At 39.6% G+C, this 27731-nt stretch overlaps 1 protein-coding gene across 1 annotated transcript; it reads right to left on the bottom strand.

The window, feature by feature from the left end:
• Positions 1–138: 138 nt before the first annotated feature.
• Positions 139–27638, bottom strand: OGA (O-GlcNAcase). The gene is made up of 16 exons (XM_079793811.1): positions 27305–27638; positions 23353–23404; positions 22902–22999; positions 20571–20701; positions 20065–20236; positions 17846–17944; positions 16378–16662; positions 14142–14300; positions 13065–13678; positions 12514–12688; positions 9302–9387; positions 8247–8351; positions 7473–7558; positions 7006–7198; positions 3324–3483; positions 139–2258 (listed from the first exon to the last, which is right to left on the bottom strand). The coding sequence occupies exons 1-16, from the start codon at positions 27501–27503 to the stop codon at positions 2122–2124; spliced, it is 2751 nt and encodes a 916-aa protein (XP_079649937.1). The 5' UTR covers positions 27504–27638; the 3' UTR covers positions 139–2121.
• Positions 27639–27731: the final 93 nt, after the last annotated feature.

Raw genomic sequence — 27731 nt, forward strand, 5'->3', positions numbered from 1 at the left:
TGGAGATGGGAGGAGGAGAGGACTGCCTTCAAGAGCTACGAAGAGGGAGGAGGAATACTTGCTTGCAGGTGAGGCATGAAGGGCAGGAGAAAAGGTAGGAGGCAGAGACAGAAATTAGGTTGACACAGTACACCACCATACACATTCACTTCAAGTTTTATTTTGCCTCTTGCATGATCTTCACATAATTTACAGTTCGTTTTCTACAGGAACTGAGCTGTGATCTAAACAATCAAGGAAATGTCATTCCAACCGTAATAAATATTCACAACCATAGAAGGTAGCATAGCATTTTACAATCCTAAAGTGATGAATGTATAGGCTTGGACATCTGGTTCTCAGCATCTGTGACCAGAAGACTAGCCAGTTATTAAAAGCCAAGAAAAAGCCACAGGCGAACGCTAAAAGTCTTGATTCATAGGAGGTTGGCCCGGAAATCCTCCAGATAAAATGCCACAATTGTTCACTCGTGTAGAAAACGTACTTAAAGAGAAGCCCGTGACATAAGCCGTTTAACCCAGTATCTTGTAGAGATATTCCTTTCACACCTCAGCCCTTGAAAATGCAAACGTGGTCCAAACTTTCCAACATACTATATCCTATCAGTTAGAGGTTGCTACCCTGAAAATGAGGCGGCCTCCTTGCTTTCCTCCCTTCATCTCACCCATTCTGTGCCCCTCACGGGCCTTGGCTGGAAGTCACTAGTGGAACCCCTCAAAGCCCATCCTGATGGAATCCTATGAAGAAAAGTATGTCTCAAGTTTCCTTCTCCTTGCCCTTTCCCTCTCAGCTCCAAGTTAATCAGCTGATACAAAACTACAGGGAAACTGATAATACTGTTATGAATCTATGAAGAAGTCAGCCAGTCATGATGAAAAAATGAACCCTGCAGAAATTACCTGCTAGCCTCATGCTCAGAACCCTTAAATACACCAAATCTAAATTAAAATACATGAAGCTCTCAGAATCTGTAGTTAAAGGAAAAATTAACCATTAAGTCATTGATTAAAGTATACTCATTGTCTCTTTTAAAAATTCGATACAAACATGCAAGAATTAGGCTGTGATTTAATAAAACCAGTAGTAACAGGTCTTGAAATGAAAGGACAACTGATCTGAGGGCAAATGGGACCAATCAGTCCCTGAACCCTACTTGACAGATGTCAAACTAACATTACACATGCTGACCTGTATTGAGGTTAATTTCTAGAAGTGACTGCACTTGCAACAGATTGAGTCCTATGAAGTTAGGCTCTTATACCCAAAGTGGTTGTGGCCTAGCTTAGGTGGGAGGCACTTTAAAAATAAAACTTCTAAAAAAAAAGCCTAAACCAACCAAAGACAAAAAAGTCACTTTCCACTGATTTATATTATTCAAAGTGCCATCCTGAATCACACCTTTCATTTTCAAAATGAAAAAAAAATTACAAAACCGGTAAACACAAAGGTAGGCAGATCACAGCTAGTTTATATACAAAAAATTTACAAGCTTGTCATTTTTAGGCTTTTGCCACAAACAAATGCACATTTGTCCCTACAAAGCACAACATGCCTGAACCAATCATCATTACAGGAGACAACTGGCCATGGCTTTACAAAAAGAATAACTGCCCAAAATTGAAATCATTTATTCAGCTTATACTATGCCACAACCATCCCACTTGGAATTTCCACCCTGAAGGCTCTGAAACCCACTAAATCTTTCTCATCTCTGCCATGTCCCCAAAGAATGAGAGACATTTCATTCAATAATCCAAGGAGGATGACAAATGATTTTGATTACTCTAAGGTGAAAAATGCAACCACACTGGATGCAGAAAACAGTGCTGACTACATTTATTGAAGACCCCCTTCCTATAAGCCCACGTAAGAGGTCTTGACACCTAACACAAGACCCAAAAAGGGGCCCACATATCTATTTCATATAGGATTTGCAGAAGTACTATCTTCTAACCAGTGAGTAGTCTCAAAATATGATGCATGAGTTTTACATAGTCTTCTTTGTTTCCAATCCCAATTGACTGATCTGTGGCCGCTCCAGAGGCTGAACTGTATAAAGACCCCAACCACCACCCACCAGGTGAAGTTAAGAGACTTTCGGACAGTTCATAGTGCCAAATGTCACAGGCTTCGACCAAGTATAACCACATCCTTTGGAAATCCTTCCATTTTTGCAATTTCAAAACAGCCTAACTTGCTGTAAAATTCCAGAATTCTTTTATCATCTGGTCTCACTTCACAGAAAGCCCCTCGGGAGCCTAGGAGTAAAACAAATAATCAAAATACATTAATAAGTAGAATTATGGATATAAATTGACTATTCTTTTAATATATTTCAAACAAATCATAGTGGGAATGTGTCTATTATTAGCCTACAATTTTTAAAATTTGTATTAATATTAAATGAATATTAATGATCATTATTAAATACTGTAATGATAACTATCTTAAATGGATATGTTAACTAGCTTGAATGTGGTTATTTCAAAATGTATTTCCAATCATCAAATTGTACAATAAATATATACAATTCTTAACTGTCAGAAATACCTCAATTGAAAAAATTCAACTGTAAGTGCAACTCTTCTCCAGAAGGAAAACCTTTTGGGGAAGAGGTTGTAAGAGACCTGAAAGCAAAGGATACCTTTGCTTAATGTTTTAATATTAAGTTCCAAGCACAACACTAAGAATTATGCAGGGTTGTTTAAATTATCCCACAAAGGGACAACACTGACTCAAATGATATAAAAATGCAACAGGTGCATTCTCATGTATCAACCACCCTCTAATGAGACTCAAAAGCTGCCCACTTTTGTATTGCCCAAAGATTAGAGTTAGTTTTTTTTTATAATTTTAAAAGGCCGTTTAAAAGCACTACAACAGAAACCATATGCGGACCTTAAAGCCTAGCATACTTATTAACTGGCCCTTCACAGAAAAAGACTTCATACTTATGTAAAGCCACATATTTTTGAAGGTCGAGTTTAGCCAAGCTCGAAGAAAACTGGTGACTGTATTCCTAAATGAAATTTCTCCCCAAGGTTCATTTAATTTTCAACTATCATTTATGAGTCTTCCGGCAAAATAAATATATCCTCATGTGTTCACTTCTCAGTTACTTGAGGCTCAAAATAAGCATTCATTGTGTAAAAGAGAAGCATTTTTCAATGATTAATACTCAAGCAATTCTTGCACAATAATTCAGAAGCCAAATCATAAGTGGAGAAGGGAATGTACATTCACTATAATTCACTTTTTAACCTAAAATATAGTCCTGTCCCCACCTAACCCAAACACCAGCAACTCCCCAAATATGTACTCACCATTAGCCTTCAGTGAAGATAGGAGGCAAGCCATCATGCTTTTGGCTACACTTGGGTCAGTTACTTTTTTGTGAATATCCACCTTTATCAGAGAAGGGAAGTTGGCAAGGAAAGTTTCTGGCAACACTTCCTGCTCTTCATGGAAACTCAACATTATTTTCTAAAAATTAGAATTTTCTAAAAATTAGAGTCTGTTTTGATTTTCAGTAACCACGCATTCTATATTTATATCCCAACTACAGAACTCAATAACAGGAAAGGAAAATAATATTCAATAACTCCTCCAGTCATATAATTATCACATGGAGAATTAATTAACTTATAGTTCTAGCTAAAGCGTTTTCACTTTTTAAAACTCTGTCTAAATATAGTATATGCTGGATTGGATCTTGGGACAGAAAATGGACTTTAGTGGGAAAGCTGGTGAGTAGTGAAATTTATAGTAATGTACTACCTAAGTTGGTAGACTTGGACAAATGTAGAAAATGGGTGAGGAATATAAAGGAACTCCGTAGCCCTGCCAGCATGGCTGAATGGTTGAGCATGGACCTATGAACCAGAAGGTCACCGTTGGATTCCGGGTCAGGGCACATGCCCGGGTTGCAGGCTCAGTCTCCCTGTAGGGGGTGTGCACAAGGCAATCAATGATTCTCTCTCATCACTGATGTGTCTCTCTCTCCCTTCCATTCTGATATCAATAAAAATATCTTTTTAAAGTAAATAAAGGAACTCTGTATTATCTCTGTAACTTCTTTAAATTTAAAATTATTCAAAATAAAATTTGTTGTTGTTGTTAATCCTCACCAAAGATATTTTTCCCATTGATTTTGAGTGTGGAAGGGAGGTTAAGAGACAGAGAGAACATCTATGTGAAAGAGACATTGGTTGGTTGCTTGCTTCCCACACATGCCCCGACATGGACCAGGGATCAAGCTTGCAACCGAGGTACATGCCCTTGACCAGAATCGAATCTGCACCCTCTTCAGTCCATGGGCCAATGCTCTAACCACTGACTAAAACCAAATAAAATTTTAAAAGTTTGTCTGGCTTGCATAAAAAATATGAATGTGCTTAACACTGCTGAACTGTACACTTAAAAATGGTTAGGATGGTAACTTTTATGTAATGTACATTTTACGTTTTAAAAATATATTTTTTTTTATTGATTTCAGAGAGGAAGGGAGAGGGAGAGACAGAAACATCAATGATGAGAGATAATCATTGATCGGCTGCCTCCTACACACCCTCACTGGGGATCAAGCCTGCAGCCTGGGCATGTGCCCTGACCAGGAAACGAAACTGCGACCCTTTAGTCTACAGGCCAACGCTCTATCCACTGAGCCAAAACCAGCAAGGCTACATTTTACCACTTTTTAAAGAAAGTTTATTAATAGACACATTTTATATGGCCATTCTTTTTATGTTCCTATGCTGAAAACAATAATTGTCAGATAAGGAGCAGCAACACATCAACAGTTCAGTCACCAGCATGCTGCAGTCAGTGTCAATGCAATCCCTTAGTGAAACCACTCCCAACCAGCCTATTACAAAGCCATCTGGGTAGGGGCAGAAGGTAAAAAATAATAAAAAAACTACAGAGAGAATGTGAGTACACTGGTGTAGGGAGAGTTTCAGAAAAGAGGAGCAAACTAAAGGGTCCAATATATACCTGAAAGTATTTATTGAACATAAAAAATTATCCTTAAGAAGGAACTATTTTTTAAAATGCATGTGTTGCCCAAGCCGGTTTGGCTCAGTGGATAAAGCATCAGTCTGCAGACCAAAGGGTCCCAGGTTCGATTCTGGTCAGGGGCACGTAGCTTGGTTGCAGGCTCCTCCCCAGCCAGGGCCCTGGTCAGGCTGCGTGCAGGAGGCAACCAATCGATGTGTTTCTCTTACATCAATGTTTCTCTCCGTCTTTCCTTCTCTCTTCCTCTCTCTCTAAAAGATCAATGGAAAAATATCCTTGAGTGATATTTCAAACAAACAAGCAATAAAAATGCATGTGCTGGCCCTGGCCAGATAGCTAAGTTGGTTAGAGCGTCGTTCTGATATGCCAAGGTTGCAGGTTTGATCCCCAGTCAGGGCACATACAATAACCAAACAATTTCTATATATAAAACCCTAATATGCAAATAGACCGAACAGCGGAACAACCAAACAACCAGTCACTATGACGTGCGCTGACCACAAGGGGGCGTGCGCGGAACACGGCAGGCATTGGCCACGGCAGGATGCTGGAACAGGTGAGTGGGGGCGCCAAACCAAGGCGGGGTGTGCTAGTAGCTGTTATTGGGGCGAGCCTCTGTTGGTTATTGAAAATTTGTTGTTCCCGCACACCATAATGCCGCCCAGCACTCACACCCACTGCTGGCGCCGGCCCCACTCGCACCCACTGCCGGCGCCCGGCACCAGCCACGATTGCTCAGTGCTGTCAGCGGGTGTGAGCAGTGGCTGCCAGCCCCAATCGCCTCTCAGGGCTTCTCCACCTCCCCCTGCTCCTGAGGGGCAATCGGGGCCAGCAGCCACCTCTCGCACCCGCTGCCAGTGACGGCCCCACTCACACCCGCTGCCAGCACCAGAGCTTCCACTCATACCCACAGCGGGCACTGGAGCCATCACTCGCACCCGCTGCCAGCGCCCGGCACCGGTCCCGATTACTTGGTGCCGTCAGCGGGTGCAAGCAGTGCCTGCTGGCCCCGATTGCCCCTGAGGGCTTCTCCACCTCCCCTGCTCCTGAGGGGCAATCAGGGCAGCAGCCACCACTTGTACCCGCTGACAGCGCTGGCCCCAATCGCTCCTCACCGTCAGCAGGTGCTAGCGGGGCCAGTGCCATCAGCACGTGGGAGCCGTGGCGGCGGGAGTGGGACTGCTGGCAGACGGGATGGGGGGGGGGGCGCAGTAGGAGGGGCCAGGCAGGGGCACAGAAGATGGGCCGAGACCCACCCCTGTGCCTACCGCAGCCTCAAGGCCCACAGTTCCTTTCAAGGTGCACGAATTCGTGCACTAGGCCCCTAGTGAATGCATAAATGGGACAAAAAGATGTCTCTTTCTCTCTCTCTAAAATCTTTTTTACAAAGTGATGTGTGAATAAAGTAGTGGGTAGATATATAAGTAAAATAGCTGGTTGTTTTTTTTAATGCATATGCGATATATAAACCAAAATAATCATTAATTGACCAATATGGGGCACAACGTTTTTTTAGAGGAAAAATTCACTGAAGTTGGAACAAACATAACAAGTGCTCCTATCAGAAAGCAGACTCTCAGAAGCTCACCCCTATTGTTTAATTACAACGAGAAAAGCATTCCTGAGAAAGCCAGCTTAGCCCCGATAACCAAGCAAATGTTGTCCTACACTTGTCCTGAGTACCCAGAGAATATCCTTAAGTTTGGTGCTTCAAAACAGGGAGGGAAAAAAAGGAAGGTTGTTTATACTGTGTTTTTACCCAAGGAAGTATTAGAACTATGCTTCCAAATCAAAAACAGTCCTAACAATGAAGGAACCGTAGAAAATAGCATGCTAAGAATAAGCCCTAAGAGTCTTTTCAGTAAGAAATTCAGGAAGCACTGAGATTTTAAGATGGATCTACTTAAAAAAAAAAAAAAGTATCTGCTTACTTTTTAATAAGTACTTATTCAGTAAAAATTACTATAGTGGAATTCAAAACCTGTGCATTACCTCCGCCTCAGAGAGTTCTTTGTCACCATTTGGCTTGGTATACTTCTCCTGCATGAAGGGAATCCAGGAAATTTTACATTTTTTAATGAAGGGGGTCACATCTACAGTGCCCAGGGCATAACCACATATGCCATCTTCATCTTCTAGGACAAAGCAATAATCCAGGCTGAGGGAAAGCAGCCCTCCTACTAACCTGCTCAGAAGAAAAAAGGCCAGAGTGAGTTTGTAAGTTACTAACACAAAATACAGACTTCAATAATGTTAAGGCCCAAAGTATTTTAATGACAACTTATGGAAACTATACTTGGTATATGAAAAAAACTGGAAATACACACATATTCAAATTTTATTAAATGTGGGATTTCTAAAAAACTGTATTTCCAGTCATCACCTCCCCTCAACCTTTATCACAGGCTTTGAAATGTCTACTTCCCAAATCCAACAAATCCAAATACTTCATCACATACTTGTCTCCAATAAGGTCAGGCTGACTTTGAAAAGGTAAACCCACTCCATCGTCATACATTTCTCTGCAAATCTTGTACACGGAAGCCTGAAAATATAATCCAGTTAACTACCACATCAAGAAAAATTGGCAACATAATTTAACAATGTGATTCGTAAGTCAGACTGGACTTCTAGGACAGGAGGTAACAAAATGTCTGGCCTGTCATAATAATCAACCTTTGCTGTTTTAAATAAAGATTTATTCATTGAATCATAGTTGTAAAATCAGTAGAAAGTAGCATGGTTATAGTAAACACTGCAACGTGCTTTGTAGAGGGTGTATATAGGCAGTAAGTAGTGGATTCAAATCCAGAAAACTATCAATTGTCTGTTTTCTGGGATGTGTTATTGTCTTTAAACAGGCTTTCTTTTCTCTGTAGCTGACTGTCACTAGCCTGTAGGCATTTCCCAACTGAAAATTATAGAATACTAATACATTGGAGAAAATCAGTCAAGGACAACATATCATTTAGACAACTTGGACTGTTCAGTAATTTCAACTTTGAATACATTTCATCTAATTTTTTTTAAGGGATGAATTAAAGACCTTAGCACAAGATAATGAACTCCTTAGGTTCTTCCTTAAATATACCCCCTCGCCCATGATCAATGTTTAGTTAACTCTATCTAAAGTTCATGTTTTAAGACAGAACTAATTCTTTTAACCAGGAGTTCAAAGGAAAAATAGTAATGTGCACCATAACCATACACCAGGTTGGTAGACAGACAATTACCTCATCTTTAGGAAAATATGGTCTGATTGTATAAACTTTGGAGGTAGGAGTCAGTGGGGGTGGTTGAAAAAAGAGATCATTTGCCCCATCAATTGGCAGCAAACGCTGTGGGAGGAAAAAAAAGATGGATTAGTGTTGGGAAGATATTCATTTTTTTACATGAGTGTACACTGCAGACTACCAACTTAATATTAACTGGCTACTGCAGGCAGACCTAAAGACGAGGGGTGTACTATGTTTTACTAAAATAAACACTTCTTTACTGGGGGAGGGAAGTGCTTCTGAATAGAAATTACCCAAACTGAATTACATAGTTTTAGTGGCTTCTTAATAGGGATTTAAATTTACAGTAAAAATAAATAAATAAATCCATTCCAATTATGACAAATTTCTTTTTAAAAAAAATTTCATATAGACCATCTTTCTACTAAAAGATGGCAGAACAGAATGTCAGAAGGAGAGGTTTGGTCTGAAGAGGGTTATCTGTCCAGGAGACGCTTTATCCCCAAAGCAATGCGCTTCAGTTTGCTGTGCGCAGCAGAGCACCTGTTGGGGGGAGAAAAGTAGAGCACCTGAAAAGTCCATGAACAAATTCTAATAGCAAAAATGCTTCATATTTCATTCATATTTTCACTAACAGACTGTTGTCAAGTGTTTTATTTATAAGGTAATTGTGAAAGTATCCATAAGCCCTTTCACCATCATTTGCATAATTATTCATCCTTTTTGCTCATGGAGTTTCCACTGGCAGACAAGCATGCGCGCATTGTGCATTGCGGGCGCAGATTAAAATGCTGTGCGACCTGCAAAGAAACAATGTGAAGTATACCTAGAGCCGCTGCGCTTCGCAGGCGCGGGGGGAATTGGCAGCATCTCCTTCAGAAATTACTGTGAAAGAGGAGGAAAATTTGATTTAAAATCCAGCTATGTAACTAAATTGAATTTGGGACTAGAAAGCCTTCGGCAGACCAATCCTTCCAGCCATCTGATGCGCAACATAAGGTTTCTCATAAAACAAAGAAAATGTCAATTCAGTTGTGAATTCATATTGATACCTGGAACTCTCCTGCTAGACCGCCTCTAAAGGCCCAGGGTTCTTGGTCTCCAATTAAGAACTGTGCTGAAGAATGACTACGACACCCTGTTGAGATCAGATCCAAGCGGAGAATGTTACGAGAAAGGGGATTTCCTGAGGTCTCAAACGTCCAACAAACACACACTTTGTGGAAATAGCTCTCTAACAATAATAATCCAGGGTTTCAGGACAAGGCTGTGATAATTTTTTTAATTCATAATGGAATTTCAATACTGATATTCCTTCCTCTGGTTAATAATCAATGTTAAGAGTTCTACCCTTTAATTGTTGGAAGGGAAGCAAGTGTCAAATTTGTCTGGGTCAAGTTTATATATTGTCTAGAAATGGCCATAAAAATCAAGTCAGCTGCTTGCTCTGTAGTAAAATTACAGTAACTATAAAGTGAAATGAATGAGACATTTTATTATCACAGCCTATGAAGGAATTAAACCTGTCTGAAGTCACATTTTGAGGAAGGGTACAGGAAAGGGAAAAAGGGGAGAAAAAGGGTTAATCTTGTCAGAAGACTAAGTTCAGCAGAATAAAGGAAACTGTTAATAAGTTGGCCACAATGAGAACAATATATTTTTTCTAACAAGGACAATCCAAATTCAAACTGGCTAGTAATAATACCAGCCTGACAGAAACTGAGAACTAAGAAGAGCCAACTGATGCTCCTAATTTGTCCAGAGCTAAGACATACTTTTCTTAAAAGTATGACAACATCTGGCTCCTCTGATTGGCCATTATAATCTTTGCAGTGCACTGAACAGATGCTTGAAGTAGCAGGCTTTGAGGTCCAGAAGTCAGCATTAAGGTTTACCACTTAATCACCTTCATATTCACATGCAATAAAGGCAGCTAACAAGAGAGTTAATTAAAGGTAAATATGTGGAGGCCAAATCAAAAATCACCTGCCTAGTCTTCTGACAAGATAAGCAGCGCAACATAGGTCTTTTCCATTTGAAGACAGCATTCTACCTCCTGTTCAAGTTAACAGTCTCATCATCAGTACAAGGTATAGTGTGCTAGTCAGACAGTCCCAAAGCAAACCAAATTTTTTTTGTTGACAATTCAGGCCCATTAAGAGGTTTGTCATTTTGTAGGGGTAGGGGTATTTTAAAAAAGAATATATAATGTAATATTTGTAAAGTAAATACGAATAGAGTAAAAAAATTTAGGCTATGAAGAGAACCTGCCCCATTCCATAGTTCAGTGTAAATTTACACTGTAGGAAAAAACTATACCTCTCAAACTTTAAGATCAGCCAATTTCCCCTACCCCCCACTTTGAGACTACAATGTAACTAGCACTTCCAACTATTACAATAAAAAGCTGCATGTACGAAGAGCTGTGTAAATGAAAATATGGTTAATGCCTCAGTCGCTGCGCAAACGTGACTTCAGTGCATATCTACTGCCCTTAAATCTACCTGAGCTACCTCACAGATAGAACCTTTCAATTTAAACTAATTAATCATGACGCGCTGTGAACATCTGCCGCTGTCCATCCATTAGTAGTAGACACTTGTGCTGAGGATTCTCCCATCTGTACACAATGGGGAAGAAGATAATAGAAGTCGTTAGTAATCAAAAGTACTGCATAGCCACATTCTTTAAAGGACTGAATGCCAGCTGGATTGGAGAGAGGAGGAAAACAAAGGGTTCTAATTGGTAGTTCCCTGAAATTACTACAGAACCATGAAAATACTCTGTCGTGAGCTTTTAGTAAGCTTTACGAAGATAATCATTTAAAACTTCTAAGATGCTCTGAGCTTGAGACTGTACAACAGCTATCTATATAACTTGAGAAAGCTGCACCATCATTGCACAAAGCAGAGGTAAAGCCTGAGGAAACAACACAATATCTATGTAATCAAGAATTTAATTTTTATTAATTCTTGAATTAAAAGCTGAATATCAAATGTTTTAAGAGATACTTTCTCAAGCTCAATAATCCAGATTTCAGAGTAGAAATGTAATATTTAAAACTCTACAAGGGTTAATTATAACCCTCAGGCCAGAAGCCTGGAAGGCAATTATTGCCATCCAACAACCAACATAGAGGTTTTTCCTGAGCCTAAGAGCAGACATCTATCACAGAAAAGAGGTATCTCTTGGAGCCTTTTAACAAAAGGTAAAAATTCTCTCTTCTACCTATTGTGTTCTATGTACAGGAACCCAAAGTCCTATATTTTCAAATTAACAATCAGAGACTAATCTTAGCTACTAATTAATTGTATCACAAGGAAACTTATTTTTTAATATTTAAGAACCCCAAGTATATAGGTAGAAAGTGAGAAATCTCATTGCCACTACTCCTTAGTTAATCTAAGCTCACAGTATTTCACACATCTACTTCATAACCAAGACCATGTAACCCATCATTGTATTTGTGACTACTATGAAAACTATGACATATCAGTTAGCCTTGCTGCCTGCTGCGTGCTGGTTTGTAAGTCCATTACTTATTCCTTACAGCTGGAATAACCTGGAAATGAAATGAGGTCTCTGGAGAAACTTGGCCATGCTGGTGCTTTTTACCAAGTTTTAACATTAAAAATATATATATACTGTTTTCAAAAGAGACATACAGAAGTCCATTTAATGAACAGATTTCTTAGGGGGCTGTAACTTCCACCCCCTGCTAAAACCAATTACTTGGTAGAGAAATAAAGAAAAGGCCATGTGAGGTAATACTAAGTAGCACCAGAATAGCCCACCACTAAAGCTCGCATGCGCACAGGGCTGGGAGGATGGCTTCCTCTTGCCAGGCCCCTTAGGTCATTTCGGCAATTGTTCTGTTAAAGGGCATTAATGTTATCAAGACACAGCAAGCAGCAGAGAGCTTACAGAGTCACAATTCATAGTGTCTCATCTCCAAATCAGACAAAAGTGGGATAAAGGGTTCCATCCAGGAAGCATTCAGTCGGAGTAAGTTAAAGTCAGTACTTTCTAACACAATATTTATGCTGAATTAGCCCAAGGGAGAAAAATCAATGTACTCGATGTATTTACTGAGACTTGTACCTCAAGTCTGTGACAATGGCTACATGTTTGAAAAAATTCTAGGCAAAGAATTTAAAGAGTTGGAAATTCGCAAATTCCCTAAATGTTTTTCTCCTGTGGGATAATGTCTTTTTTTCTTTAAGGGACAATATATCTGGGAAGAGATTATTCCTGGTGCACCTACCTAACCACTGTACAAAAGACTTCACCATAGACATTATACTCTTGATATCCCAAACATAGGAGTACATGTCATAAAGGATTGTCCTGTTGGCACAATTGGAAAGCCGAGTGAACATTCCCATCACTAGTCCACACATTTCTTCAAACTTGGCTGCTCGTGACCGCCATTCTTCAATCTATTGAGAATCAATAAAAAGACTCAAAAATTTGCAAGCTTAATAAAATAATCTAAAATAGTTCTAAATTAAGCTGTTTGCTATCAGGTGCCTGCTTCAACTCTTTATAGACAAACAATAAAAGTGTGTGTTGACTCAAACTGACAAATATTCCTAAAATAATCAACTTTGACTTTCCTCCATTCCTAACTATAAGGTCAAACTATGGAACTCTATGTACCAGATTTGGTAGAGTGCACATCCACTTTATAGAATATATTTTTAAGATCTGGTCAATTTTCTGCCAGTTACCAGTGCACTCGTTTTAATACCTCCTCCATATCATCAACATGGGGACCCATCCAGGCTAGAGAAGCAAGTAAATAAGTATACTCACTTTTTCAGAGTCTTTTCCTTTACAATTGACACTGACAACACTGCTATTTGCTCGAAGCCACTGGAACTCGCGTAACATCTGTGCTCCTTTGGGTCCATGCTCATAAGGTAGGTAGAACAGATCAGCAAGTAACTGCAAATCCTCCAGAGTCACTGGTTCTACAGTGTACAAAGGCTTTTCATTTGGAGCTGGCACAAACTGCTCTTTGTTTATCTGTTCATCAGTCTGCATAGGGGCAATATCACTGATGCAATCTTCCTGCATAGACATCTCTGGAGATTTTGATTCAGCTATGCTCTCTTTATCAGTGTCCATTGGTTTCAATTCTTCTGCCATTTTAGCTTCTACAATTTCAGTTAATATTTGATTGTCATTCTTGTGGTCTGTTTCTTCTTGTTTTTCCACTACCATGTCCATGGGTTCCTCATCTGACTGTTTCTTTTCTTCTTCCTTGGTCAGAACTGTAGGTTCACCACTCAAGGCTGCTCCCTGACTCATAATGGGCTCCTGGTAAACCGTTGTAACTACAGTTGCGGCATTTAAAGAGGGCGCTGTAACTAGGGGAGTCCCATCAACTACACTTGCTTTAGCTCCACTATGTGCAACTTGCCTACCTACAAAAACAAATTGCCAAAAAAATAACCAGAATTAGAAACAGAACAAATTAGATCAGAGACATTTTCTTATCATATCTGTAACTGGAACTTCAGTTTGAGCTTCCAAATAATGTAAACCCCCAAGAAAAGTACAATTTCTCTAAAATCACCAGGGAAGTGGAGAAAGAAGAAACAGATGATAAACATTCCTAAATATGCCAACACCTATTATCCTCTCTTTTGAAGACCTGCATTTAAAAACAGCTAAATAAGTATTTCAAAATAAGTATTTTTAAAACAAATTAGCATTCCATCAAGATAACAGCTATTTACAACCAAAAGATTTCAAAAACTTTATTTTTCTCTAGATCCCTAATCATTTTGCTTGGTGGGCATATGGCAAGGCACATCACAAATATTCTTTACTTTTTGACTCAACCATGTGATCCAACCCCATTACAAAAAATGGCCCAAAACTCACTGCTGTACTGATGAGGTACTCCAAAATCCTGCAACCATTCTGTTAAAGCTAACTTTAGAGCCATCTGTGGACTATAAAGTACATCAGTTTCAATATCTTCATCACTGCCTTCATTTTCTAACTTTATCTGGATTGATACAGTACTGTCTTCACTGTCAGCTGCAAAAAAAAAACACACAAAAAACAGTTCTGATTACAAAAGCCTCCGACAAGGGGGACAAATGCAAAACATTGTTACAGTACAACCAGAGAAGCAAAGAACCAAAACAAACCTTAAACATAAAAGTGCAAGACCCTTCACTGAACAACTTCACCTAGAATAGTCATATAAATGTATTGCTAAATGTAAAATCCCAATTGAAATTTAAAAAACACACACAATAATTTTAGAATTACTGGAAAAGTCATTCATAAATGCCCAACGAGTACCAATTATTGGGAATGCAAGGTTAAAGGCACTATGTTTTTCATAAAGAAAGCATTCCCTACCCTTCAGGGGCTTATAACTTAATGGGTAAATAATTATGAAAAAATAATGGGCAAACTAATTAAGTGCATTGGGGGAAAGAGTAAAAGTGATTAGAGAGTCCACATATGAGCACAAATAATAAGCAAATAAGAAAGCTCTGAACCAGGAAAGTGGTGGAGAAAATTAAGTATGAACCCTGGGTTGGTATTCAAAACCCTCTATTCTTAGCTATTCTTATTTCCCTTACATGGCCCAGTTTGGCTAACGTCTACTACTTCTCAACATGCTTCATGCCCTGCCTCGGAAGAAATAGGAGCTAAGTGCCATAAATACATAGGGAATGGAGATTATATCCCTAATTTTGTGGGGTTTTGGGGGGAAGAAGGAGGATAACAATGACTGAGCTATAAAGGGGAGGCATTAATTCAATAAACAGAACTGGAAGCAGGGGTACAGAACTATGTACCAAATATATCGTGATGGAAGATGATTTGACTGTGGGTGGTGGGAACTCAATGCAATATACAGATCATGTATCATTGAAATGTACACTTGAAATTTTTATGATCTTTTTAACCATTGTCACCCCAATTAAAAAAACAACACACACAACTATATAACTACCTACCACCAAGCATCACAATGTGACATTTCAATACCCCCAAATGAGCCAAAATTCAAATAACTTTTAATGTTCAGTGTCCAGTGTTTCCACATATTGACCACCAACCCTTCAATGCCCAGCAAACTCTACTCAGACTTTGACCTAGTTCAAATATCCCCTCCTCTATTAAACTGTTTCTTACCACCAAATTTGCTTATCAGAAATAATCACTCCCTCCCTCTGTGTTCCTACAGTACTTTGTAGGTAATTATTTCAGCACTTGCCATATTATAAGTACAGTTGCTAATATACTTTATACAACACCAGACTATGTTTTTCAAAATTAGGGAATACTTTATTTTTTGTACCCTTAGTGCTGGGAAGATACACTTACCACTCAATAGGTATTTAAATGTTAATGACCCTCCAAGTAACAAAAATAAGATGATCCACTGCCTGTCAGATGTTATTTGTGACACAGACATGTCCTCTATCTTTAAGGAAAAGGACAAGAATGAAGACATGTCCAGATTTCAGAGTTTCTATCCTTGGTGGGGGACATAGCCATGGAGTGGCATCCTTTTGGGAGAAGCCAGTGATCCCAGCCCAACCAGAGGCCTCCTGAGACCACGAGAAACAATAAAGTGTCTCCTCTCCCCAGAAAAAAAAAAAAAGTTAATGAATAAATAACTATCAGCATTCTCTTACTTGGAAATCAATTAGGAATTTTTCATAAATAAAAAATCAGTAAGCCAACATTTAAAAAATGAGAATATGTTCATTAAGCTGAATCTAAAGTAACTCAGATAAGAATATCTAGTCATCTAAAATATCCCATTAATAAAATCACCTAAAAACATAAACTAAATCAGAATTCTAGGGATAGCATAACACTAAAAGACTAGTCAGAGTAGTCAAAGGTTAAGTGACATTTTAAAAACAAAAACCTGAGGCCAAGAGGTTGTTATTAGGTAACTTGTCCAAAGCCATTCAACCCTTCTTCTATCATATATGTACACATCTCATTCATAGGACTAAATAACACACCTTTAAAAAAAATCTCTTAAACTGTGACAACAAATGAACACTTACTTGCCAATGCCTCTAGTTAACCCCTAACCCCAGCTCTTCTCCCAAGGTCAAGGGTTAAGTAATATACTTACTCATCACTACATCTTTTCTCACTCCATTCATGTTTGATTTGTACCAGGTGGCAAGGGTATGGATAGCAACATAGTTGGCTTCAAATTCGCAATTTGGATTAGTCAGGACTCCTTTTAACCGTGGGATGAGTTCTGTGGACCTTCCTTTGTATGGGCCCAGAAATAGTCTCTTCTGATCGTAATCATTAGCATGAATGTTATCCCAGATTACCGGAGCTCTCTTAATAATCTTAGAAACCTCTTCGATGGACTCTACTGGAATTTCTTTAGAAACAACTTTGGGACCTAGAAATAATGACGTTTTATTAAAAAACCCTCACACATGGTTCAAAATATACCGCATACAATATTTAACTGTGTTTTCTTTGTTATATGGATACTTTCTAACAACTTTTCTTTTTTTAATTGATTTAAGAAATATCAATTTGTTGTTCCACTTATTTATTACTTTCATTGGTTGCGTCTTGTATGTGCCCTGACCAGAGATCGAACCTGCAACACTCTAACCAATTTATCTACCCAGCCAGGGCTAACTATTTTTCTTTTTAAAATAACACAGCAACATGTCTTTTTACTAAGTTTTACTCACCTTCCCACCCCAATATTTCTTCAGATTTCTAGAAATAGAATTAGTCAAAAGGTATGAATATTTAAGGTTTGGGCAAGCTTCCTTAAACTGATATGCTAATAAGTTTTTTATGTAAACAATTTCTTTTTCCAATATAATATAGTATATCCTTAATTAGACCCCAATGAATCTAAACGCTGGGTTTCTGACCTTTTTAAAAAATATATATTTTATTGATTTTTTTTACAGAGAGGAGGGGAGAGGGATAGTTAGAAACACCGATGAGAAAGAAACATCCATCAACTGCCTCCTGCACACCCCCTATTGGGGATGTTCCCGCAACCAAGGTACATGTCCTTGACCAGAATCAAACCTGGGACCCTTCAGTCTGCAGGCCGACGCTCTATCCACTGAGCCAAACCGGTTAGGGCTGACCTTAATTCTTAGAATGAAAGCTAATATAGCTTGCTGATTACTAGCTATCAATCTAGCATGCCAGCTTTCATTTTATATAACAAAATAGTCTCCTAGGGCTGGGATCAATACCCTTTAGCCCAGTTCCCATAGATCTATTATTTATCAGTAAATGATATTTAGGTTCACTGGAAATCCTCAAAGATGTTTCTTATACTAAGTGAAGAGTGAATACTTTGTAAAAAGAGAATTTTAATAACAAAGTTTTCTGATTAAGGCTCTGTTTTTAAGAAGTATCCAATTGGCGGGGGGGAGTGAAGGCTGGGGCTGGGGGCAGGCTGAAAGAGGACAACGGGGGCTGGGGGGGGGACATATGTAATACTTTCAACAATAAAGAATTTTTTCAAAAAAGTATCCAATTCAACCAACCAACTTCTCTTGGTCCTAGTTAATTCAAGTATCACTATATAAATCTTAAAGACTTACCTGTCCAAAGCACCTCAATTCCAGGTAGAAGCTTTTCACCCACAGTCCTTAAATAAGGAGACTGAGACACATTTGGATAACAGAAAGTGCCACAATATTCTGAATGTAGGGGGAAACATAAGTAAAATAGTTAGGAGTGAAATGGTCATGAGTTTTTATTTTTATTTTTAAATATATTTTATTGATTTTTTACAGAGAGGAAGGGAGAGGGATAGAGAGTTAGAAACATCGATGAGAGAGAGACATCGATCAGCTGCCTGCTGCACATCCCCTACTGGGGATGTGCCCGCAACCAAGATACATGTCCTTGACCAGAATCGAACCTGGGACCCCTCAGACTGTAGGCCGACACTCCATCCACTGAGCCAAACCGGTTAGGGCGGTCATGAGTTTTTAAATGGGAAAAATAGCCGAAACCTGTTTGGCTCAGTGGATAGAGCGTCAGCCTGCGGACTGAAAGGTCCCAGGTTCGATTCCAGTCAAGGGCATGTACCTTGGTTGCGGGCACATCCCCAGTAGGGGGTGTACAAGAGGCAGCTGATCGATGTTTCTCTCTCATCGATGTTTCTAGCTCTCTATCCCTCTCTCTTCCTCTCTGTAAAAAATCAATAAAATATATAAAATAAATAAATAAATAAATGGGAAAAATGTCTACTAATTCTAAATTATTTTCATCCATATGATAAAAGGCCTCCATGTCATGCCCCAAAGGAAGTAAATGCAAATGGGAAGTTCGTTTAAGAATCAATTCTTTTTTTTTAAAGTCAATTCACAAAACCTAATATTCTCCCTCCAATATTAGAGTACAGATCAATCCTATGATCACGAAAGTTTATTGCAGAAATAATTTAAGACTTTAGCATTTTCTACATAATTCTGACTTGTCTCCATTTTTTGAGTTACAATCAGAGGCCAAATAGACTGAATGGATAATATTGTTAACAAAGAATGCAACATTATGGTCATGGCTATTAGTACTCAATTGCAACTAAATTATAATTTATAGTGAATTAAGTAATTCCCAGTATAATCTTATTGAACATTATTTGAGTACTCATGTAGTATCAGACCACCAAGATAAGGTTACTGGCTCACAATACTCAAGACAGACACAACAAGTTAAATAAATTGTCTAAAATTTCTTAGAACTTATTTATCTCTTCCTGAATAAGAAGTTAATTCTTGGGAAAATTTCTTATAAGCTGAATTTTGAGAGGCAACTAAAAGAGACTAAAACATTTTCAATGGAAGGAACCAGGAAAGGAAGGAGGGGAGGAAAAAGAAAAAAAAAATTATTAAGCTGTCTGTGCTGACTTCTGAAAGTAAGAGCCTAGTTGGGAATGGGAGGAATGATAAAGGACAGAGATACATGGGCAAAAAAAAGGAAGAAGCAGGAATAAGAAATGACTAAATTAAAAGCTATGTCAATGTGTTTTTTTTTCTATTTTTCATTTTGATAATACTAGAAATCCTGAAAATGTAATGTCCATATACAGTAGCTCCCCTTTATCTGCTGGGGCTACGTTCCAAGCCCCCAGTGGATGCCTAAAACCTCAGATGGTACTGAACCCTTGATATACTATGTTTTTTCCTATACATACAAACCTATGATAAAGTTTAATTTATAAATTAGGCACAGTAAGAGATTAACAACTAATAACAAGATAGAACAATTATAACAATATATTGCACTAAGTGTGAATGTGGTCTCTCAAAATATCTTCTTGTATTGTACTCGCCTTTTCACTTAAAGGAAGCACTTTACAGCTTCTCTTTGGCACATCTGAACTGCCAGCATCAATACTCTCGCGCTTTGGGGCCATTATTAAGTAAAATAAGGATTACCTGACCACAAGCACTGCAATGCCTCAACAATCATTCTGACAACCACACAGCTAAATGACTAGTAGGTGGGTAACATGTAATATTTTCCAACCATGGTTGACCATGAGTAACTGAAACTGCAGAAATCGAAAACATGGATAAGGGGGGACTACTGTACTTCCAGTACTAAAAATACATAAAATCTTTTGCCTATTTAGTTATCATTTATTAGGTCCTAAAATTTCTCCAGTTTAAGACCTTGAGAAGTATCTTCTAGAAAAAGAATTTCTATCTTTATACACCCAAGGCAGAGGGTACAGCACAATAAAGCCCAAACATGGTCCTTTGAAAGTTATGTATTTCAAGACTAAGTATAAAGCTATTATATACAATACCTGTGGGACAGAAGAGGAAAGTTTCCGGCTCTCCTAGGTACTGATAAATTTCATTTGTGATGGAGACCTGAGCATGAGCGAAAGAACTGAATACCTCTTTATCTGCTGCACACATATTATGGTCAATATCATCAAAAAGCAAGGCAAATGACCTACACCCAAACTGAGAAACCTAGGGAAAGAAAAAAAACAAGAAGCCTTACCAGCTCATCTTAGAGTAAAAAATATAGAATTCCAAAATTAAAGTATATACTTAATAGTTATATTTAAAAGTCACTTGTAAGCATTCTTTTAAGAAAGTTCTTATGCCAAATGAAGTCTGAGAAGCACTGATACCTCCAGTAAACTTTAGAAAATACCCTTCTATCAAAAGCATTAAAGTAAAAAATCTGTACAGAAACAAAAAGTATGAATTTGGTTTCCTTTTAACATCATAAAAGCAACACAGAAAACTTAGTTTCAGGTACTGATTCAGGGAAAAAGAATGAAAAAGTTAAGGAAGTTACCTGGTCAAGTTTGCGTTTCAATGTAGAAACTTCCTTGGGATTAGAAAAGGTAATATCCAATCCAGGTGAGATAGCATAGATGAACTCTATCTCATATTCCCGTGCAGCAGAGATGAGAGTCATAAGTTGTTCTAAAGAACAGAGTCCATGTTTTTAGAAAGCAGCACAGAAAACTAATAGAACCTCACCTTTTGATTGAAAAGGTCATTTCTCCAATTTACAATGAGTCAAAAAAGGAAGTCCCTTAATTTCACAAAATTATGTTCAATCCTATCTAATAAAAGAGTAATATGCAAATTGATCATAACTCCAACACACAAGATGGCTGCCCCCATGTGGACACAAGATGGCCACCACAGATGGCCAGCAGGGGAGGGCAACTGGGAGGGACCAGGCCTGAAAGGGAGGGCAGTTGGGGGCGATCAAGCCTGCAGGGGAGGACAGTTAGGGGTGACCAGGCCAGCAGAGGAGGGAAGTTGGGGGCGACCGGGCCTACAGGGAAGGGCAGTTGGGAGGGACCCAGGCCTGCAGGGGAGAGCAGTTGGGAGGGACCCAGGCCTGCAGGGGAGGGCAGTTAGGGGTGAAGAAGCCTGCAGGGGAGGGCAGTTAGGGGTGACGAGGCCTGCAGGGGAGGACAGTTAGGGGCAAACAGGCTGGCAGGGGAGCAGTTAGGCATCAGGCTGGCAGGGCAGTGGTTAGGGGATGATCAGGCTGGCAGGCAGAAGCGGTTAGGGGCAATCAGGAAGGCAGGCAGGCAAGCAGTTGGGAGCCAGCGGTCCTGGATTATGAGAGGGATGTCCGACTGCCCGTTTAGGCCCGATCCTGGTAGGGCATCGGACATCCCTCGAGGGGTCCCAGATTGGAGAGGGTGCGCCTGGGCCGAGGGACACACACCCCACCCCCGTGCACGAATTTCGTGCACTGGGCCTCTAGTGTAACAATAAAAAGAAAAATGTTTTCTTAAAAACCAGGGTTAAGTGATGGCCTTAACAATCCTGCCCCCTCACCTTTGTAACTACAGGAAAAATATTCATTACAGATTTTAAGTTTTTAAAATGTGCTACAGTTTTCCTAAATAAACTGAAACACTATTACACAACACAGAATATATCTTTAAATAAGTTTCAGTGGTATCTCAAAATACATTTTGATTATGGATCACATTAAAGTTCATTACCAGCATCTCCAGAAAACAATTAAGTTGAAGACACTTATACAAAGTAGTAAACACTTGATGGAGATGGGATAAAGTTTTAATTGCTTCTTCATAATTTAAGAAAACTTTCTGTCTTCAGTGCCTTGGCTGGGCTCTATAACCAAACATCTTGTATGTATATCATTTAATTCCAAGTATGAAAATGTTTCCCCATTTGTCGCCTTAGCCAGTTTTGCTCAGTGGGTAGAGCGTCTGCCTGCGGACAGAAGGGTCCCAGGTTCGATTTCGGCCAAGGGCACCTTCCCGGGTTGTGGGCTCGATCCCCAGTGTGTGACGTGCAGGAGGCAGCCAATAAATGATTCTCTCTCATCATTGATGTTTCTATCTCTCTCTCCCTCTCCCTTCCTCTCTGAAATCAATAAAAATATATATTAAAAAAAAGAACAAAGCCATTCTCTTATTTAAAAAAAAAAAAGCACCGTTTGTCTAATTTACAAGGAGGTTCTGTGATATACTACTTTATTTATGAATTTTATATAACTAACTCAGCATAAAAACACATATAAGGACAGTTTGAGATTGCTTTTCACTTCAGTACAGGCCTGGACTCTGGTGAGGTCTTTATTTTAAATAAAGACAGGACCAGTAATAATAATCAAGTAGTCAAGACCAAAACATACTTAAGCCTAAAGCAGAAGGATCAAGAATATTGATCCTATTTTTATTTAAAATTTTGGTATTTTGTTAATGGATTTTTTTTTTTTGCATTAACTTTGGTTTTAAAAAATTGCATAAAATATTAATTATCCCAATTTTTTTTTTGAGTCCCATAAAATTTGTGTCCAAGATGGGTGCCTCATTTGCCTGGCTCCAGGCCTACCCCTACTTCGGCACCCTTTCATCCAGTAGCCCACTATTTAGACCACTGGCAGAAGTTAAAATGTACAATTTATGACCACAGAACAGATGGAGTCAGACCAGCATACCCATGAATCACACCATGGCTACACACAGTTAGCACTAGTCTTTCAATCTGCACTAACTCGTGTAGTTACCAAATAGAACTACCTACAAAGTGAAAAAAATACTTAATAAAATTCTTGTACCACTATATTAAAAATATAGCTATTTTCTTCACACATTCTGAATTTATGGATTAAAAAGAAAAAGATTACCAGCTTCCTCCACTGAATACATCTCTCGCCAAAACATCCTATGTTTGTAGTCATCTTTTGGGGCATACAAGTATGTATTTAATTCCCATTTCTGGAGCCTTGAGGGGAAAGAAAATTGCATTATGTATAAACAGGCACATGCACAGGCTGTAAATTAATATTCTGGAGCAGTAGCTTTTAACCTTTTTGTGGAATTGTAAAAAATATTACAACAAATGTCAGCATATTAAACAGTCTTAACTAAACAACTCCAAGTGAGGCAGGTGAAGCCCAAAATATAATCAGCTTCCCCAGGGAAGTTTGAAAACCAATGGCCTAGGTTAGAAGAGGTAAAAGATCAACTTCTACAACTGAGAAATCATCAAATTGCATCTGGCTTCTTGTTAGTATTTCTTCAAACAAAAGGAAATGCTAATGATGTAAGACTCTCCATCATAAAATAAAAATTTACCTTCTAAAGAGTTCTTTTCTCTGTTCCATAACCCAAGGTCTTCCATAAAATCCTGGATTCAAAGTAAGAATGAAATTATTTTTAAGTTTCAAAATATGTTAAACTGTTTGAGAAAAAGCAGGTTACAAAACATACAATACAATCCCATTTTGTAAAAAAAAAATGTGTAAAATTATACCAAAACCTGAAGGGTATTTAGTAAGTAAAACATGAAGGTGTCTTTGGGTGGTGATATTATAGGGGAATTTTTATTCCCTTTTTGTTTGGGTAAATTTTCTGATTTTTCTACCATGAACACATCTATAATAATAAAAGTGTAATATGCTAATTAGACCTGACATCCTTCTGGATAACCTTCCTGAGGAAGCTGGGGCTGCAGAGGGAAGCCAGGGCTGCGGAGGGAAGCTGGTGGTGGTGCCATCAACAGGGGAAGGAAGGCCTACCTCTTGCACGAATTTCATGCATTGGGCCTCTAGTTACTTATAAAGTCATTTAAAAACAGCAAAAGAGCTCTAGCTGGTTTGGCTCAGTGGACAGAGCATCAGCCTGTGGACTGAAGGGTTCTGAGTTCAATTCTAGTCAAGGACACATGCCTGGGTTGCAGGTTTGATCCCTAGTGGGGAACATGCAGGAGGCAGCTGATCAATGATTCTCTCTCATCATTGATGTTTCTATCTCTCTCTCTCCCTCTCCCTTCCTTTATGAATCAATAAAAAATATTAAAAAACAAACAGCAAAATAGCCCTGGTCGGTGTAGTTCAGTTGGTTGGGCGTCATCCTGGACACCAAAAGGTTGCCAGCTGGATTCCGCATCAGGGCACATGACCGGGTAGTGAGCTTGATCCCCGGTAGAGGGTGTGTAGGAGGCAATCGATATTGATGTTTCCCTCTCACATTTTCACATTGGTATTTCTCCCTCTCCCCTCCTCTCTCTCTAAAAATCAATTTAAAACTCTTCTTTTAAAAAAAACAAAAACATAAAAACAGCTAAACACTGTCTCTTTTTACTTCCAGAAAAAAACAAACAAATATAATTAAATCTAACTTTTAAAAAAAATTATCTCAATCTTACAATGGGGGAAAGAGAAGCAAAGTAACCCAAAACTGCTATTAGTAACAATTACTACCTAGTAGGGGAGTTAAACTGCTTTTAAATGAGGGAGGGGAGATAATAAGTAAGGTTGGGGGTGGGGAATCAAGAACAGAATTAGAAAATAATCTGATTGACCTAATTTTATCATCAAAATTTTCAAAGTTCCTGATATAAATGGAACCCAAAAAAACACCTTAAACTACATTCACAACAAATTCAACAATGGAACTGGCCCAAACAGGAAGCTCTCAAGCAATCTCAATTCCAGAGCAAAGGTTTGAACAACTGATTATTCAAGAATATTACTTGCTCCAGAGTGTCCCAGGTAGGGAGCAAAGCACTAGTAATGCACATTGCAGGAATCAAATTTGCAGACTGATGACTTTAGTGGTATAAGCACCAAACTGGTACTGGAGCTCATTGTTGTGCTAATCACACTTTACAAACTCCCCTAACCTTTATTTTCCGCTCTCGCAGTCTACACATCTGCAAGAGATTAGGACGACCTCTCAGAAGGACCATGCAGAAGGTTAAAATTGCATTTTGAATACAAAATGGTCTACACACGCGCACACACACACACACACACACAACCAGTACACACAATCTACCTACCTATGAGACTAACTTAAAACCAAAATTTCTGAAATGTATTAAACTCCAATAGCTAGACAAGATGGTTACTCTGCACCACAAACAAGGACAATGACAGACCTCTCCCAAAAAACATTCATTACATACCAATGTATGAAACTGTAGCAATTTTCAATCTTGACAATTCAATGTTACCCTCTTACAGGTGATCACCCTCTTAAGGCGATCTTGCTTAAAACAGTAGGTAAATTTTATTCAAGTCTTTATAGCTTTCCTAGAACACTTAACATCATCATTTTTCTCTTAAAGGAGTATGCATTAAACATCACTTTAAAGCTGCCTCAATCTAGAAAAGAATCATTTTCAGAAATCCTAACTTTGCTCTGAATGTCAGGTTGGTTTTGGTTAATTGGCACCAGAAAGAGGAAGCAGTGCTATCACACAGAAGTTAAAATCAACAAAGGAAACAAAAAAGGAATCCTGACAAGACCTACAGTATTTCTATCCCCGTTCATTTTAGGAAGTGCCAACTTACAAGTACAAAAAATAACAACAACTATCAGGTGCTTAGTAGCCACCAAGAAAATATACGAGGGAACGGGACAGAGGTGAAACAACACATAAGAAACAAGAAAACTATTCTCTAGGAAGAGTAGTTCACTTTCAATACCATTCTGAAAAACAAACCAACTTATTCACACTACAAGCTTTTCTCTAATTACTGAAGGCAAGTTTCCTTAGACTCACTCTAGTCTAAGATTTCTGTACCCTCCAGTACTCCTTTAACTCCAGTCAAATACAAAAGTAGTTTTCCATTCTGTCTTCCCCCCAATTCTGCATGTTAACTTTGAGCTGTTTCACTCCTTACTGAAAATTAGTCTGTTCTCCCCTACAATTTACCTAAAATACAATACCGTACTTTCTGGCGTATAAGACGACTGGGCGTATAAGATTTTGCTGGGTTAAAAAGTCGTTTTATACGCCGGAAAATACGGTATATTGGACTATATTGATGGGATTAGATATAATGGATTAGATATATTGGACTACGGTAACTATCACCCATCCTTCAAATGAATACACTATGCCAGCAAATTGCAACTGGTGTGGGACAAGAATTTTTAAAACATGACAACAGCCAACACAATAGCAATCCGGTGTGAATTAATCAAAACTATCTCTATTTTTTTGTCAGATTGGCAAAAAATCAATTTTTTAGTGTACTGCTGGTTTTCAGTAATTAGTTTATATGTGCCATGAAATGAAAAATGCTGAAAACTGCTGCTGTATACCGATAACACTGATACTAAGAGGGCAGCAATCCTTCCTTTTCCATGCCTTTTTGGCTTTTTATAAAGACTAATTTTTATGCACTTTTACTCCTATACATACCATTACATATAGGAGAGAATAAAGCAGACAGCTAGGAAACCCTGGGTCAGCCAAAATACTTCAGTAAGTTCAAATACATTTGTATATGCTGTACTCGAGGAAACAGTAACAATGTAACTGACTAACGCTTCCACACTGCCTATACAGCCGAATATTTGTCCATTATATTAATAAATTGCGATACAATGTGTTGTCATTTCCCCCAACTACCAAAAAAGCCCATCATTCCTTTTAAATGGAAGCGGGAAGGGAGGTCTCGAGAAGGGCATTTTTAAACCACGTCTGCAGTCGCTAAATTAAAATTCCGTTATCTCCGATATTAAAATGAAAGCTTCTTCCCTCGGGGGCAAAGCACAATGGTTGTCAAGGGGCAACTTTCCGGGCTGCAAATGAGTCTTCAAATGGTGGGGGGTGGGGATGACTGGCCAGCAAAAAGAGAATTCTAAGCGAAAAGGAAATAGTACAACTACCGGCCTACAGTGCTTCTCTCCACTGCAGTACAACAAGCACACTTGTGTGGGTTATTTCCCCCCAAGAGTAACATTCCAAGGAACAGACATGTATGAAGTACAACTCAGAGCCTAGCACTAGGCTCCCCGCCGACGCCTCCGCGGGAGAACGCCTGGCTCCCAGCCCGAGGCGGGTGGGGTCAGGCTTAATTGCCAGAGGGGAATTCGACGCCATTTAAGAACCAGAGGGAAGACTTGCCCACCTTCTCGCCTCTCGCCTGGGTTAGCAGGGTCCAATTTCAAAACCAGGGTTTGCGCCCCCCAGCACCGCCGCCCGCCCCCCTCACGAGGACCGAACCTCTTAGTCCTGGGTAGGGGCGGGGCGGGGGGGACGCTCTCGCCCAGCCCGCGCCAGAACGCTCACCTTCCACCACGCCACACAGGAACTTCCGAGCCCCTCCTGCCGCCCCGGACACCGCAGCGCCCCCGGCCCCGGCTGGGCTGTCTTCTCCGGGGGCCGGAGTTGCCGGGGGCTCCAACGATGCCCCCGCGGAGGTGGCAGGGTTGGCGTTGAGCTCGTTCTCCCGCTCCTCCAGCGCCGCCTGGCTCTCCTTCTGCACCATCCTCCTGCCCGCGACCGCCGCCACCTCTCCGGGTCCTCCTCGGCTCCGTCGGCTGGGCCCCCGGCCCAGAGCCCGGGACAGGGCCTCGGCTCCAAGTGCTCGCCTCTCCGGCTCCTGCCCTTCCCCCTCTGCCCTTCCCCCTCCCACTCCGCAGGGACCCGAATGCCCGGATGAGAAGGGCGGCGGCACCGGAGCGAGCCCTTTGTCAGCTGCAGCCTCAGCCTAAGC

The sequence above is a fragment of the Cnephaeus nilssonii genome, assembly GCF_951640355.1.
Source record: "Cnephaeus nilssonii genome assembly, chromosome: 16".
Classification (NCBI taxonomy): Eukaryota; Metazoa; Chordata; class Mammalia; order Chiroptera; family Vespertilionidae; genus Cnephaeus; species Cnephaeus nilssonii.